This window comes from Rhipicephalus microplus, chromosome 5, assembly GCF_043290135.1.
Source record: "Rhipicephalus microplus isolate Deutch F79 chromosome 5, USDA_Rmic, whole genome shotgun sequence".
Lineage (NCBI taxonomy): Eukaryota > Metazoa > Arthropoda > Arachnida > Ixodida > Ixodidae > Rhipicephalus > Rhipicephalus microplus.
The window spans coordinates 144492901-144507776 of NC_134704.1; the positions used below are offsets into that span (position 1 = coordinate 144492901).

General features: G+C 46.3%; 1 protein-coding gene across 4 annotated transcripts in view; it reads left to right on the top strand.

The window, feature by feature from the left end:
- Positions 1-14876, top strand: part of LOC119174202 (S1 RNA-binding domain-containing protein 1) — a 174308-nt gene that overhangs the window by 143324 nt on the left and 16108 nt on the right. For all 4 annotated transcript variants that reach the window (XM_075896012.1, XM_075896013.1, XM_075896010.1 and 1 more), the window contains one exon: positions 14278-14391. In XM_075896012.1, coding sequence (XP_075752127.1) covers positions 14278-14391 — 114 coding nt within the window. The remainder of the gene's footprint in view (positions 1-14277; positions 14392-14876) is intronic.

Below are 14876 nucleotides of genomic sequence, written 5' to 3' on the forward strand. Positions count from 1 at the left end.
CGACTCCTGACCTTTAGAATATCTCGTTATTGTGATACTAGAAACCATATAGACACTATGAGTGCATTTTTGCTGTCAGGGCCATCGTGAAGCTCTGTATAAAGCATAATGCAGAAGATTTGATAGACAGCCTACTTGATATAGGTTTATTATGACAACTTTGCAGCACAAGCAAATGCAACAAAGCAAGAAGGCACGCAAACAAGCACAGGCTGAAACTTTGGTTTAATCATAGCAAAAAAATGTGCACTCAGACCTCAATATAACGTACCCTGATATAATGAACTATTGGTTATAATGGTACAAATGGAGACTATATTACAATATGAATACTGTTAGGAATATACTTTTTATAATGAATTTTTGCATATAATGAACGTATTTTTATGTAAAATGCAACATTGGTATGATGAGGCTAGAGTGTACAAGAAAAGGGAGGCGGGTTACAAGCAAAAGGGTCAACCTACATCTGGTGTAGTAAAAAACACAGTTTAAAAGTGATATGGAGGGTGAACTGACACACCAGCAGTGTTCTTTATGAAAACCACCATCCCGCTTGTTTGCGCTACCAACATGTCATAATGAACAATGTCCAAAGGCCCTGGACACTGCATCTTCTACCTGAGTACGAGATGGTGCAAGGTTACTCGATGGTCATCACTTGGGTAAAGACGAAACGTTCTCTGCCACACAAAAGGCCGATGCGGGGCCTCACAAGGGGCTGCGCAACTCTGCAGGCACTGCATACTCGATCAACTGGGTGTGGTCATGCGGCCTGTCTCAACAGAGATGAGCAGACGGCTCGTACCTTTTCTGTTTGCAGCCCATGTTTATGTTAGACGTGGGAATGCAGCTTGTAATTTGCTGTGTCTACTTTTCCTGACACGTTGCCCCAAGTCCCATTTCTGTTGGATCTGACACTTCTGATTATTCGAACAATAATCGGGTATCCCTACCAGTTTGTACTATACAAAACATACCATAGTACTTGTGAATCGCTTAAGGAATAACAGTTTTGCTTCCAGTGCCTCATTGGTGTAAGACAACTTGAGTTCTTAATTAAGTTTACAGTCCACCTCACATGTATTGAACTCGCTAACCAGCAAAAATTATTTTGATATATATGGTATAATTTAGTGTAGCACTTCTGAATTATTTGCCTATTTTTAATGCAAGTTTTAGTGCGAAAATTGGTTTTACGGAACTGCTTCACCAAATTGAAAGAAGGCGCTGTACAGCAACACGCATGAATTTTTTTCTTTGATTCGTGCTTTTCTGCATTGGGGAAAGGGGGTTACCGTATTTAAATGATATTAGGCTCATTTATTTTATCTAACTTTGACATCTGAAGTTGGGAAAGGGGGTCCTCATACAATTAAAATTGAAGCTCTTACGGTTGTAAGGTCAATTTACAAACGAAGCAGACGAGAAATCAGTCGTACTGATTTCTCCTTGAGCTGAGCGAGGAGTGTACTGAGCTGAGCGAGAAGCTGAGAGAGGAGTGTACGCATACACGCGACAACTGCGAGTCTGGTTCTTTCACCGCAGTGCCAAAAAACAAGGGGCAGTTTCGTAGTTGTGGGTGGGAACAGGAACTGACATTGACTTCACTACTGTTTTTTCACAGCTGATTTATACCAATTGGCGTGCTGCGTCACATCGCCGATCGCCGAGTTGACGTCACTGCGCGTGCAAGGGGGTCGATCAGGCGTACGAAAGATGCGCAGGAATCGTTTTTCGAAATAGAGGCTCTGGGCGGTACGCAGCGCTGTAATATTCAGGAAACGTGATCGCTGCGGTCTAATCTACGAATTACCGAGCTTGTATGGGGGGGTGTAAAAGAAAAGTCGGAGTTTGTTTACTGGCCCTTTATGGAAATTTAGTGTCTTAACGCTGCCTCGACCCCATCTTTGCGAATCTCCTGTGCCAGAACGACTGGACACAGCACTTCTAGAACCGCTGATATATATTTTGAGAGTTTAATGCCGTTTCGTAATCTGTCATACCGAGGGTTCTTTCTTTATTTGGCTGTTTTATCAATTCTTCGATTGCTCGCATAACGATGATCTACAATAAAACACTATGAACAATTCAGATGATCTTTCTGATTATTTCGTACAACAGGCTTTCATGAAAGGAAGTCGATCGGTCTGTATAGTTTGAGGATGAATGGTGAAACAGCGCAAGTCTTGTGTTGATGAAGTCAATTCGTATATGCACATGATTGGAAGCTATCAGGAGAAGAGGAAGTGTGTGAGGACAGTTGTTACGTTACTCGCATGACAATAAAAGGGATGATCCTTAGCGAACTATACTTCATAAGAAACCATTCAAAAGCACGAAAACAGCAAAGGAACCAGAGAGGACAAGTGCGAGATTAACAACTAAATATTTAATAAATTAAGCCCCCACACGCATGAACCATCAGCGCATGTGTAAATGGGCTATCAGAGCCTAGTATGTTGCAGATTTGACAATACAAAGCCAAGAACTAAGCATGTCAAGGTGTCGCAAACAGCGCATTTCCACAAAGCCAAAATATCAACGCCACGTGTGTCTGTTGACTTAAAACTGAGGGTTCGCGTCGCATATGTCACATTGCCTTTTTTATTATATTAATAGGCTTTGCAACTTTCATGTTAAATGTTATTTCTCAATTCCTTCTTTATGGCACCCTGATTTGAAATCAGGGGTGCGCAGCTACAGCCTTTGCAGCGCAGTCGTACATGAATTTCGGAATTTCCTTGTAATGTGGTCGTGTCTACAAAGGTCAGAAGAACCAATCAGCTTCAATGACAGACTGCGTAAACACCGCATTCTACTCCCTACAGGTACTGGTGGAAACTCACCGCTGCACTGAAATGGCTCTATGTCCCTAATTTCAAATCAATAAGTGCCATTGGCAAAGGAATTAAAAATAAGCTTGAACGTAAAGTATTTAAACCCTTCAAAATAAAACAAAACATGGCAAAGTGTTATGTGTAAATCATCCATGAGTTTTCCTTACAAATAAAGAATTCGCATTATTAGATAGTGATTGCACGGTATCGTCGACTCAATAGTGTTTCATTAAAATGTGCTGTTTGTAACACCTTAACACCTGTGCACTGTTAGGTGTGCAATTGTCAAATTACTCAAATAGCATAATTTATGCACGCGTTGCTGGGTTGTGTGTGCATGGGCTTTCTGCAATAAACATTGTGTTTGAAGTCCAATGCTTGCTCTCTGCGGTTGTTCTCCTTTGTTGTCTTCGTGTCTTTTGTTGGATTCGTCTTCCGAATATTATGAATCAACTCGCACAGCAAGCTGCGTTAGTGATGTACTGTTTCAAACACCGTTGAGAAAAATTGGAATCTAGATTTAGTTAGTTAAATTTAGTCGAAGGTAGAACACGGGTGAAGTTAGGCGCAGATTACTCGATTTGATTGTCGACGAGTGCATGACAAAGCGGAGGAAACACAGGACATTACGTACTTAGTGTTTTATCCGCATTAATGACATAGTGGGGCTCGTTCGCTGGGTGCCTGCCCAGTATTCTACCACTGAGCCACACCAGTGCTTGGGACTTGTAGGCAAGCTTGCCTTAGGCAAGGTTGATGTCGGGAAAGCAATCGCGTTAATACGACTTAAAAAGCGTTTTAAAACAGCGAAATTTCGAACAATTAACCAGTCATCGCACAATGTGGATAGCGTAGCGTGTGGGTCGTCTAATGCTCCAACCCATAACAAAAGATATTGTTCTTGTTCAGCCAATAACTGTGGCGCATACACACTTCAGGCACAATTCCTCATCATCTTCAGTCACTGCATGAACAATTGGCACAAAATCCTTTGCAAGTATTTAGCGCATACCACGCTTCTAAAAAAATGACGAAAAATTGCAGAGCGAATACCAGCCTACTACCCTAAAATTTTTATTATTAATGCCGTAGTGGGTTTCAAGCAAGTGTGCTTGCAACAGTTACGCAATGAGTGTTTAGAAAAGGCTCTGAAAGGCCGCTCTTCTAGCTTTCACTGCGACTGTGGTGGGCCTTCCGCGCAGGCCCGGCGTCTTTTCTGATCCAGTTATTTAACTGTAACCGGCAGGCAAATTGATTGCGATGCGTTTATGTTATGTCGGGGGTTGTCGTCGGCCCATAGACGTACGCGTTGGTCGCGGTAGTCCAAAAAGCTCAGACAGCCTTGAACGGTTAAAAACAAGTTTATTCCTATTCGGATGGAGGTGGCGGCCGAACTGCCGGGGGAAACGACGGTGGCTCGTTTGCGCCAAGCGGGGAAGGGGAGGAGTCAACATCTGGAAGCAGTTTCAGCAACCGGTCCTTCGTGGGTTCCGAGGCTCGCTCGTGACACAGGGGTGCTTGGAACACATCTCCTCCCTCCTTAGCTTGTCGCTTGGAAGCGATCTGGGGGCCGCCGTGGGCGCGTAGACGCTCTGGACGCACTAGGAAGAGAAGCCTCCGCTCGCTGGGTGTCGTTTCTCTTGTGTTCAGGGCCGGCGGGCGGTGGCGCCGATTCATCTGGTGCGAGATGCCAGGCTAAGTGGAACGAAGCTTCCGTCGAGGTGGCTGCTTGAATGGGAGGTTCCCTTGGCAAATTACCTGAACGGCGTAGCTGATTAAGGTGGCGGCGTGTGGCCTTTCCACCAATGTCGACGAGCCATGACCGCAAACCTATGCGTTTGAGTGCCGTCGCTTCAACCCAGCCGGGCTTTCTGTGGAACTGGCGGGCGTATATGCGCTGTCCACTTTCATTTCTCCTGCTATGCGGGAGCTTTTCTTCCTCCGACGGTGCTTTCGCTGAGGGCTCCGGGACAATTGCTGTCAGCTGGGTTCTCATTTCTCGTCCGAACATCAATTTCGCTGGCGTTTGATCAGTAGTGCTTTGAACAGTGTTGTGCTGTCTGAAGGAAAGCGCACGATGCGGTGTTGCATTGTCCCAGTTTGGTCTTTAGTAAGGGCGCGCTTTAGCTCAGCCACGTAGCGCTCGGCTTGTCCGTTCGTAGCCGGGTGGTAAGGAGCTGATGTAACAGACGAGACGCCGTTGTCGCTGTAAAACTTGGGAATCTCCGTGGACACAAACGGAGTGCCGTTGTCCGAGACCACCTTGCGCGGTAGGCCAAACGTTGCAAACAACGACCGCAAAGTGTCGATAACTGCTGCCGATGTCGTTGTAGCCATTTGTTTTACCTCCAGCCACTTGGTGTATGCGTCTACAACCACCAGGAACGAACACCCTTCGATAGGTCCAGCAAAATCAATGTGCAGGGTGTGCCAAGGCGTGTCTGGTCTTTCCCATTCAGGAATAGGGGCTCTTGGCGGGCTTCTGTGGTTGCATTGGCAACGCTGGCAATCGTGAACTGTTAATTCTATATCATGGTCGATACCAGGCCACCACATATAACTTCTGGCGCACTTTTTCATGGCAACAATGCCTCGATGACCTGCGTGGACAAGCGACATGGCCTGTTCGCGAAGTGCCGCTGGAATTACAACTCTTGATCCCAAGGTGACGCAACCGCGATGAGTGCTCAACTCCGCAGCTCGCTTGCGGTAAGCGTTGAAGTGTTCACCCTTTAGCTTCTGCACGTTGCCTTCTTGTATAGCTGCGTAGACTTCCTTCAAGACAGTGCACTCCTGCGTTGATGCTGCTACCGTGTCAGCTGTTAGCGGAGGGTTCGGCAGCGCCTCGAACATGAGTACATCACCCGGCGGGGGTGGTTCATCTATTGCGGTGTCTAGCGGCAGGCGGCTTAGTGCTTCAGTGTTCTAATGTTTCTTCCCCCATGCGATGTACGAGTTTGTAATTGTACGCCAACATCTTGATGCACCATCGTGTCATTCGCGGCGACAATGTCTGTGGCATTGGCTTCTGGGGACCCATAATACCCAATAAGGGCCGGTGATCTGTTATGAAAGTCACTTTCCTGCCGGTAATGTACTGCCGAAAGTGATCTGCTGCATAGACGATGGCAAGTCCCTCTTTATCTAGCTGGGAATAATTCCTCTCTGCCTGCGATAGGGTGCGCGAAGCAAAAGCGATCGGGGCTTCCCGTCCCTGGTCGTCAACTTGGGAGAAAACTGCTCCCACTCCGTATGGTGATGCGTCACAGGCTAGTAGTAGGGGTCTCCTTTCGTCGTAGTGTACGACTTGCGAAGTAGTTGCGAAGTAGAACTACGACTTGCGAAGTAGTTGCTTAAGGGCAACAAATGACTCTTGGTGGCGTGGCGACCAAGTCCATGGGACTTCTTTCTGCAGGAGCTGATATAGATCGTTGGCCACTGTAGCCCGATGTTCTAAGAACCGGTCGTAGAACGTCAATAGCCCCAAAAACGACTGCAGTTCTTGCTTGTTAGTAGGCGCTCGTGCTTCGGTGATTGCACGCACTTTGTCTTCAGTGGGATGGATACCCTGCGCGTCAATTTGATGTCCAAGAAACTTCACTTCAGGCACCGCAAAAACACATTTTTCTTTACTGATGTGCAAATTAGCATTTGCTAGCCTTTCCAAAATGAGCTCCAAGCGTTCTGTGTGCTCTTCATTGGAGGCGCCACCGACATTAACATCGTCCAAGTAGACGCAAACACCTGGGATCCCGCTAAGTGTAGACTCCATAAATTTCTGGAAGAATGCTGGCGCTGCAGATATTCCGAATGGTAGCCTTTTAACTTTGTAAAGACCCTTAATAGTGTTTATTGTGAGCAGTTCAGACGTTGATTCGCTCACCTTCAGCTGCTGGTAGGCTTGTGTCAAGTCCAAGGTGCTGAAGATTTTTCCACCACGAAGCGTGCTAGAAACCTCTTCCGGTGTCGGCAGTGGGTAGGAAGATGCTTTTGTCGCCAGGTTGACAGTGCTCCGGTAGTCTCCGCAGAGGCGTAGGGTACCGTTCTTCTTTCGGACGACAACGAGTGGTGTAGCCCATTCTGAATGTTGCGTCGGTTCGATGATCCCTTGTTCCTGCAGTCGGTCAAGCTCATTCTCGACTGACGTTTGTAGGGCGAGAAGCACCGACCTAGCTTTCAAAAATTTCGGCGTCGCATCCTCCCGCAGCTCCAGTGTGACTGGAGGTCCGTTGTTCCCTGGTATTTCTTCGGAGAAAAGCACTTTGTATGTATCTTGAAGCTGCTCCACTGACGGATAACTGGGTGTGTGGTGAACTCCGCCAATGACCACTCCAAGGGGAGTGAACCAATTTCGTCCTAAAAGGCTTGATCCAGAACCGTGGACGACTAGCAAGGGGAGCTGATGGGTCTGCCCGTTGTAGTACACGTCTACGTTGGCACAGCCCAGCAGTGGAAGGGAATGTCCGGACCACGTTCTCAGCTGCGTGTCGTCATGCTGGAGAGCTGGCTCGTTCTCACGCCAAGTAGCGCGAAAAGTGTCCTCGCTGATGAGCGTACATGCTGCTCCGAAATCCACCTCAAACCTGATAGGGCGCTGGTGTACCATAATTTCAGTTGTAATCTTCGGTCTCACTCCGAGGTTCACAACGGCGGTTGAGTCATATAGTTCCGATGACGTTAGTGCTGTTCGGCTTGTATCTTGCGTCTGGCCCTCCTGTGCGTCGACATTGTTGTTCCGTTGCACTGAAGTCTTCGGTCCGAGCTGTTTGCGCTTCGAGATGCATGCCCTTTCAATGTGTCCCAGTTTTTGGCAAAAATTGCAGGTCGCTGTCTTGTATCGACATACCTGGGGATCGTTCATGTCGTCGCATCGCCAACAGCGCTGTGTCTTTCTGCTTGATTTCGCCTTAGACGTGGAATGACCTGACTGCTGACTAGTGTGATGCACCGGCTCGACGTTCCGTCGAATATCCCTCTGCTGGTGACCGGCGCTCTCCGCTCGTTGGGCGATGTCGTAGGCTTTGGAGAAGGTGAGACCTTTCTCCGCGAACAGGCGTTGTTGTAGGCCTGCGTCATGCAGTCCGCACACAAAACGGTCACGCAACATAATGTCCAAGGGGAGCATAGTGGTGTTAGCAGGTGTGGCAGTCGATCCTCCCTCCTGCGCAGTAGCTGCAGCTGTCGCGGTCAACGTTCCGAAATTGCAGTCAGCAGCGAGCTTTTTGAGAGCCGCTACGTATTCGGCCACTTTTTCGCCTGCCAGTTGGTCTCGCCGTTGGAAGCGGGCTCGACAGTAGACCTCCGATGGCCTTGGGTCATAGTGCTCCTGTAGCGCTGCTACGCTGTCGTCGTAGTCAACGGCTGCTGGAGTGCGTGGCTGAATCAGGGCACAGACTGTGTCGTATGTCTGCTCCCCACACAGCGTTAGCAGATTGGCCCTCTTCATTGCTGCATCAGTGATGTTGTTAGCCTCGAAGTAAAATTGCAAGCGTCCAAACCACGATGACCATGATGAGCCGTTGAATTCGGGTAGCGGATTTGGGAGCCCGTGCGTAGCCATAGCTTGTAGCTTGTCAATATCGTTGCGTAGCGTTGGTCCAAATCCACTTCCTCGTCGCCACTGTTATGTCCGGGGTTGTCGTCGGCTGGTCGCGGTAGTCCAAAAAGCTCAGACAGCCTCAAACGGTTAAAAACAAGTTTATTCCTATTTGGATGGAGGCGGCGGCCGAACTGTCGGGGGAAACGACGGTGGCTCGTTTGCGCCGAGCGGGGGAAGGGGAGGAGTCAACATCTGGAAGCAGTTTCAGCAACCGGTCCTTCGCGGGTTTGGAGGCTCGCTCGTGACACAGGGGTGCTTGGAACACAACAGTTTACTAGAGGGAAGAATTAAAAAAGGACCGGTAATTTACTGGTGACAGAATAAACTGCCAAGGAAAGCCAGCTTTACTAAAAAAAAGTTTCATCGGCAGGCCCCAAAAAACATCGGCGGAGGCGGCGCGCCGACGTTTCTGCGCACACCTCTACTTCTGGCTCTGGGAGCGCAGTCAGTGAGTCCATTGTGCATTAAGCCTATTTGTGCGGCTAAGTGCGGTGGATCACGGTGTTATTTCAGCCCGATGGAAAGGAAGCGGCCGCACCATGCATTCTCACTTGAAAAAAAAAAAACTTCAAATTCTTTAAGAGCTCGATCGCAGCGGCCTGCCTAGGACGAAGGTGGCAAAAAAATACGTCCCGAAATTGACAACGCTGTCGTGGATCTAGGAAGAACGGGACCTTTACATCTAAACGGATGTGGATGTGGACGACGCCTTATGAACAACTAGAAAAAGTTCTTTTTCTGTGGTTCAAGCTTGCACGTAGTTCCAATTTGCCCACTAGCGGACCAATTCTCGAGCAGAAAGCCCGAGAGATCGCCATGCAAATGGGTGTAAAGAACTTTGGCCTAAGCGACGGAAGGCTCAGCCGCTTCAAAACATGCTATGGCCTAGTCTTCAAATTAATCTCAGGTGAGAGTGGTGCAGTCAACAGGGACATTTGCACTGAATGGCAACAGGGGCGGCTTAAGGAAATTTTGATGAGCTTTGAGTCGCGAGACGTCTTCACTGTCGAGGAAATAGGTCTTTTTTATAAGGCACTTCCATCAAAGACTCTCACGTTCAAAGGCGAAGCCTGTAGTGGTGGAAAATGCAATAAAGATCGCATCACTGTGCTGGTGGGTGCAAACATGGCAGGAGATGAGAAATTGAAGCTGTTGGTGATAGGAAAATCAAGGCACCCGTGTTGTTTCAAAGGCGTTCGACACCTTCCCGTTGCGTACTACGCAAACGGAAGAGGGTGGATGACCATGACCCATTTTCGAAAACTGGCTACGGGAGGAAGACGCAAGATTTACGAGGCAAGGCAGAAAGGTTGTCTTCATCGTGGATGACTGCCCAGCCCACGGTCAGGTTCAAGGACTCCAAGCTATCACTCTGGAGTTCTTGCCAGCCGATGCAACAGACATGATCTAGCTGACGGATCAAGGGGTTATTCAGAATATTAAAGTTCATTACCACATACAGTTGCTCTATCGAATGCTGCTGAGAGCAGGCAGCGGGAAATGCTACAGCATAGATTTATTGGCAGCCATCCATTTTCATTGGCAGCCATCAGTATAGTATACTGTGTTTTTACCTTACTCAGCATTAAAGTCTCCCATCAGTATAGTATACTGAGTAAGGTAAAAACACAGTATACTATACTGATGGGAGACTTTAATGCAAAAGTAGGGAAGAAGCAAGCTGGAGACCAGGCAGTAGGAGATTATGGCATCGGTACTAAAAACGCCAGAAGAGAGCTACTAGTAGAATTCACAGACCGCAATAATTTATGGATTTTCAATGCCTTCTACCAAAAACGAGGAAAGCTCAAGTCGACATGGAGGAGCCCTAATGACGAAAATAAGAACGAAATACGCTTTATAATGAGTGCACACCCAGGCATCGTGCAGGATGTGGAAGTGGTTGGCAAGGTACGATGCAGTGACCATAGAATGGTACGGTCTCGAATTCGCCTAGACTTGAAGAAGGAATGACAGAAACTGATACTCAAGAAGCCAATCAATGAGCTAGCACTGAGAGGGAAAGTGCAGGAATTCAGAGTCTCGCTTCAGAACAGGTGCTCGGCTCTTAGTGAGGAAACCAACCTTAGCATAGATACAATGAATGATAATCTGACGAGTATCATTACGGAGTGTGCAGTGGAAGTTGGAGGCAGGGTAGTTAGGCAGGACACTGGCAAGCTTTCCCAGGAAATGAAGAATCTCATTAAGAAGCATCAAATCATGAAAGTTTCAAGTACAACAGACAAAATAGAACTGGCAGAGCTTTCGAAGTTGATTAATAGGTATAAGGTATGCGATGTAAGAAGGTATAACATGGAGAGAATTGAACACGCTCTGAAAAACGGAGGAAGCGTCAAAGCAGTGAAGAGGAAACTTGGGATAGGCAAAAATCGGATGTAAACACTAAGGGACAACGAAGGTAAAATAACTACCAATATGGATAGGATAGTTAAAACAGAGGAGGAGTTTTACAGAGATCTGTATAGTAGCCGGGACAACCATAACCTTAATACTATAAGAACTAGCAGTAACCCAGATGACACCCCACCAGCCATGATAGAAGAAGTCAGCAAAGCTTTGGAGAGCATGCAAAGAGGCAAAGCTGCAGGTGAGGATCAGGTAACATCAGATCTGCTGAAAGATGGAGGACAGATTGTGTTAGAAAAACTAGCCACCCTGTTTATGAGGTGTCTCCTGATGGGAAAAGTACCAGAGTCTTGGAAAAATGGTAACATCATCCTAATACATAAGAAAGGAGATGACGAGGACTTGAAGAATTACAGGCCGATCAGCTTCCTCTCTGTAGTATGCAAGCTATTTACAAAGGTTATTGCTAACAGAGTGAAGAAAACATTAGAATTCAATCAACCAAAGGAACAAGCAGGATTTCAAACAGGCTACTTAACAATCGACCACATTCATACTATCAATCAGGTAATAGAGAAATGCTCGGAATATAACCAACCACTATACATAGCCTTCATAGATTTCGAGAAGGTGTTTGATTCAGTAGAAATATCAGCTGTCATGCAGACACTGCGGAATCGGGGCGTCGATGAAGTATATATAAACATCCTGGAAGATATCTACAAGGGATCAACTGCTACCATAGTGCTTCATAAAGAAAGCAACAGAATACCAATCAAGAAGGGTGTAAGGCAGGAGGACACAATCTCCCAATTGCTATTTACCGCTTGCTTACAGGACGTTTTCAGAAGCCTAGAATGGGAACAGTGAGGGACAAGAGTTAATGGAGAGTATCTTAGTAACCTGCGCTTCCCCGATGACATTGCATTGCTGAGTAACTCAGGGGACGAATTGCAACTCATGATTACGGAGTTAGACAAAGAAAGCAGAAAGGTGGGTCTTAAAATTGATCTGCAGAAAACAAAAGTAATGTACAACAACCTCGGAAAAGAGCAGTGCTTCTAGATAAGCAATAGTGCACTCCAAGTTGTAAAATACTATGTCTACTTAGGGCTGGTAATAACCGCAGAGCTGAACCACAAGATCGAAGTAACTAGAAGAATAAGAATGGGGTGGAGCACATCTGGCAAGCACTCTCAAATTATGACAGGTAGATTACCACTATCCCTCAGGAGAAATGTATATAACAGCTGCATCTTGCTGGTACTTTGCTATGGAGCAGAAACCTGGAGACTTACAAGGAGAGTTCAGCTTAAAATGAGGATGACGCAGCAAGCAATGGAAAGAAAAATGGTAGGTGTAACCTTAAAAGACAAGAAGAGAGCAGAGTGGATTAGGGAACAAACGGGGGTGAAGGATATCATAGTTGAAATCAAGAAGAGAAAATGGACATGGGCTGGGCATGTAGCGTGTAGACAGGATAACCGCTGGTCATTAAGGGTATCTAACTGGATTCCCAGAGAAGGCAAGCGAGTTAGGGGGAGACAGAAGGTTAGGTGGGCAGATGAGATTAAGAAGTTTGCGGGTGTAAATCCGCTGCAGCAAGCACAGCACCGGGTTAACTGGCGGAACATGGGAGAGGCCTTTGTCCTGCAGTGGACGTAGTCAGGCTGATGATGATGATGATCCACATTTTGGCTTGTGCCTGGGAGCAAGTGAAGGCAACAACAATATGCAGGTGCTTTCACTATGCTGGCTTTTAAGCGCCAGAAAGCAGTACCTGATGAAGAAAGCCCTGCTGATGCCGACATTGAGACAGTATTCAGTCAGGTTGTGCCCTCTGCCCCTTTCATTCTGCAGGACTACGAATCAATTGATGAAAATGTTCGTACCTTTCGGGAAGAGACTGTCGAGGAAATTATTGCTAAAGTGCAAGTTGACGATCAGCCTGCCAGCAATGAATGGGATGACAATACTGCCAGTGCAGTGGTGCCACCAAACCGATATGCTAAAGAGGCTGTTGAACTTGTGCAGCGCTATTTTGAGCATGAGGCTTGTCCAGAATTTATAGCTTATTTGTCAGGCATGGGTGGGTACCTTGTGAAAAAAAAAACTCAAGCTTGCCAAACAAACCACTCTTCACTCTTTTTTTTCTCCTACTCATCCTTATGAGTAAGGTGAGGTTTGTGCTGTTTGAATAAAGGTCAGGCATGGGTGCGTACCTTGTGAAAAAACAACTCAAGCTTGCCAAACAAACCACTCTTCACTCTTTTTTTTCTCCTACTCATCCTCATGAGTAAGGTGAGGTTTGTGCTATTTGAATAAAGGTCTTGGTTCACTTAACAAGTGTATTTTGCTTAAATGAAACTTCTGATAAATGGAACAGTTTTATGGATCCCCTTCGAGTTCCGTTTAAGAGGGGCCGACTGTATTTAGCTTTGGCTTACATAGTATACTTTCAGAAAATTAAAACCTGTTTAATAGAACTGCTACTTAAATGGAACAAGTGCATTTGACAAGGTTGTTTTCGCCCTTTTCTTCTGCACCCATGTTCTCCTCTCAATAAATGGAACTCCTGTTAAATTAAACAGATTTTTCTGGTCCCTTCAAGTTCCATTTAGTGAGAGTTGACTGTCTTGTCACGGGTTCTTGACGTGTGGCAGATCAATGGAGAGCCACACTACAGTAATACACACTGGCACACGTAGCGGTGAACAGAGCGTCGGCCATCCATCAACTGGTCATCGTTGGAACACGCTGCCTTATATACATCACGCATAGAATTTTTTAGCTATATCACTGGTCGTCATACAAGCTTTGGTATAAGCTCGAGCGTTTGCGTCTTGCACGCAGTCTTAACAAAATGATCTACTACAACAATCGTGGAGGCTATCAAACATTGAAGGCGTGGTTTTCGCTGAGTACTGCTAGCAGTATTTGTTGGCGTAAACCGAATGCTACAACAAAAGTGAAATAAGAAATGTGCGTGGCAATATTCATTGTTTGTTTACACATGCGTAAAACTGCTTTATGAAATTGTAGACTCATCTCGCGCAAGCTTGAATTAAAAGGGTATAGGAAGAATATAATTTTGGGGTTCGGGATCTCGTTTGCTCTGTATGTAAGAGTATGTGTGCTGTGTGATCACGTTTAAAAACAGGAGTATCAGCACATACACGTGGACAAATTCACAAGAAGAAGGCTGTAGACACTGAAGGAGAGGGGTGCTATTGTTTGCACTTGCCCAACACATTTTTCTTGTTTACGTATTCACTTATTCACTCGTAACGTCATTTTCAACTTGACCATGCACCAACTGGCCCAAGATTTACTAGTTGTGCCCATGGGTGTTTCTGTGCGTACTTGTAGATATCTGTAGATTGTAAAAGTTTCAGAGAGGTTTGAAACGGCCAACCCCCATCCCTCCAATACTTGCGGTTTCAGTGTACGCTTCTTTTTTCTCAACAGCCAAAAAAAGACGACGCAGCCTACCAAAGCTGCAAAAGGCAGCAGCAAGGACGACAGTTTCAACCCACTCGACATGACTGTCATTCATCCAGAATCATACACTCTGGCCGAGATGTGAGTTTCACCACCTTCGTATATTATTATAATGCCTCATTTCCTCTTATTGTGGTGATGTCACCCACCTCTGGGTGAAGAGAAGGCGCCAGGTCGCAAAGTAAAGTTAATTCCCTCTACTGTAGTCTTTACATTAAGACCATGGCAGTTTGTATATTATTACTTGAGGTGTGCGAATATTTGAATCTTCTAATATTTCTCGAGTAGTGTTCTGCTATTTGAATTGATTACCACCAGAATTTTACTATTCGATCTTCTTGAGTATATAACTGTTTTAATAACAAGGAAATTAGCATGATGCATACTTGGTTTCGTGTTTTGGGCCGTCGGCTTGTGAAACTGCTAGCCGCATTTACTGGTGCTCTGAGCAGTCTCTGCATGACAAGCTTGGCCAGTAAGGGAAGGGGGTGGGGGGTTCTGCATAAAATGCCCATCCACAATTCCAAGGAGCCAGCTGTTAAGGCGATTTGGCCTACCCACGGCTT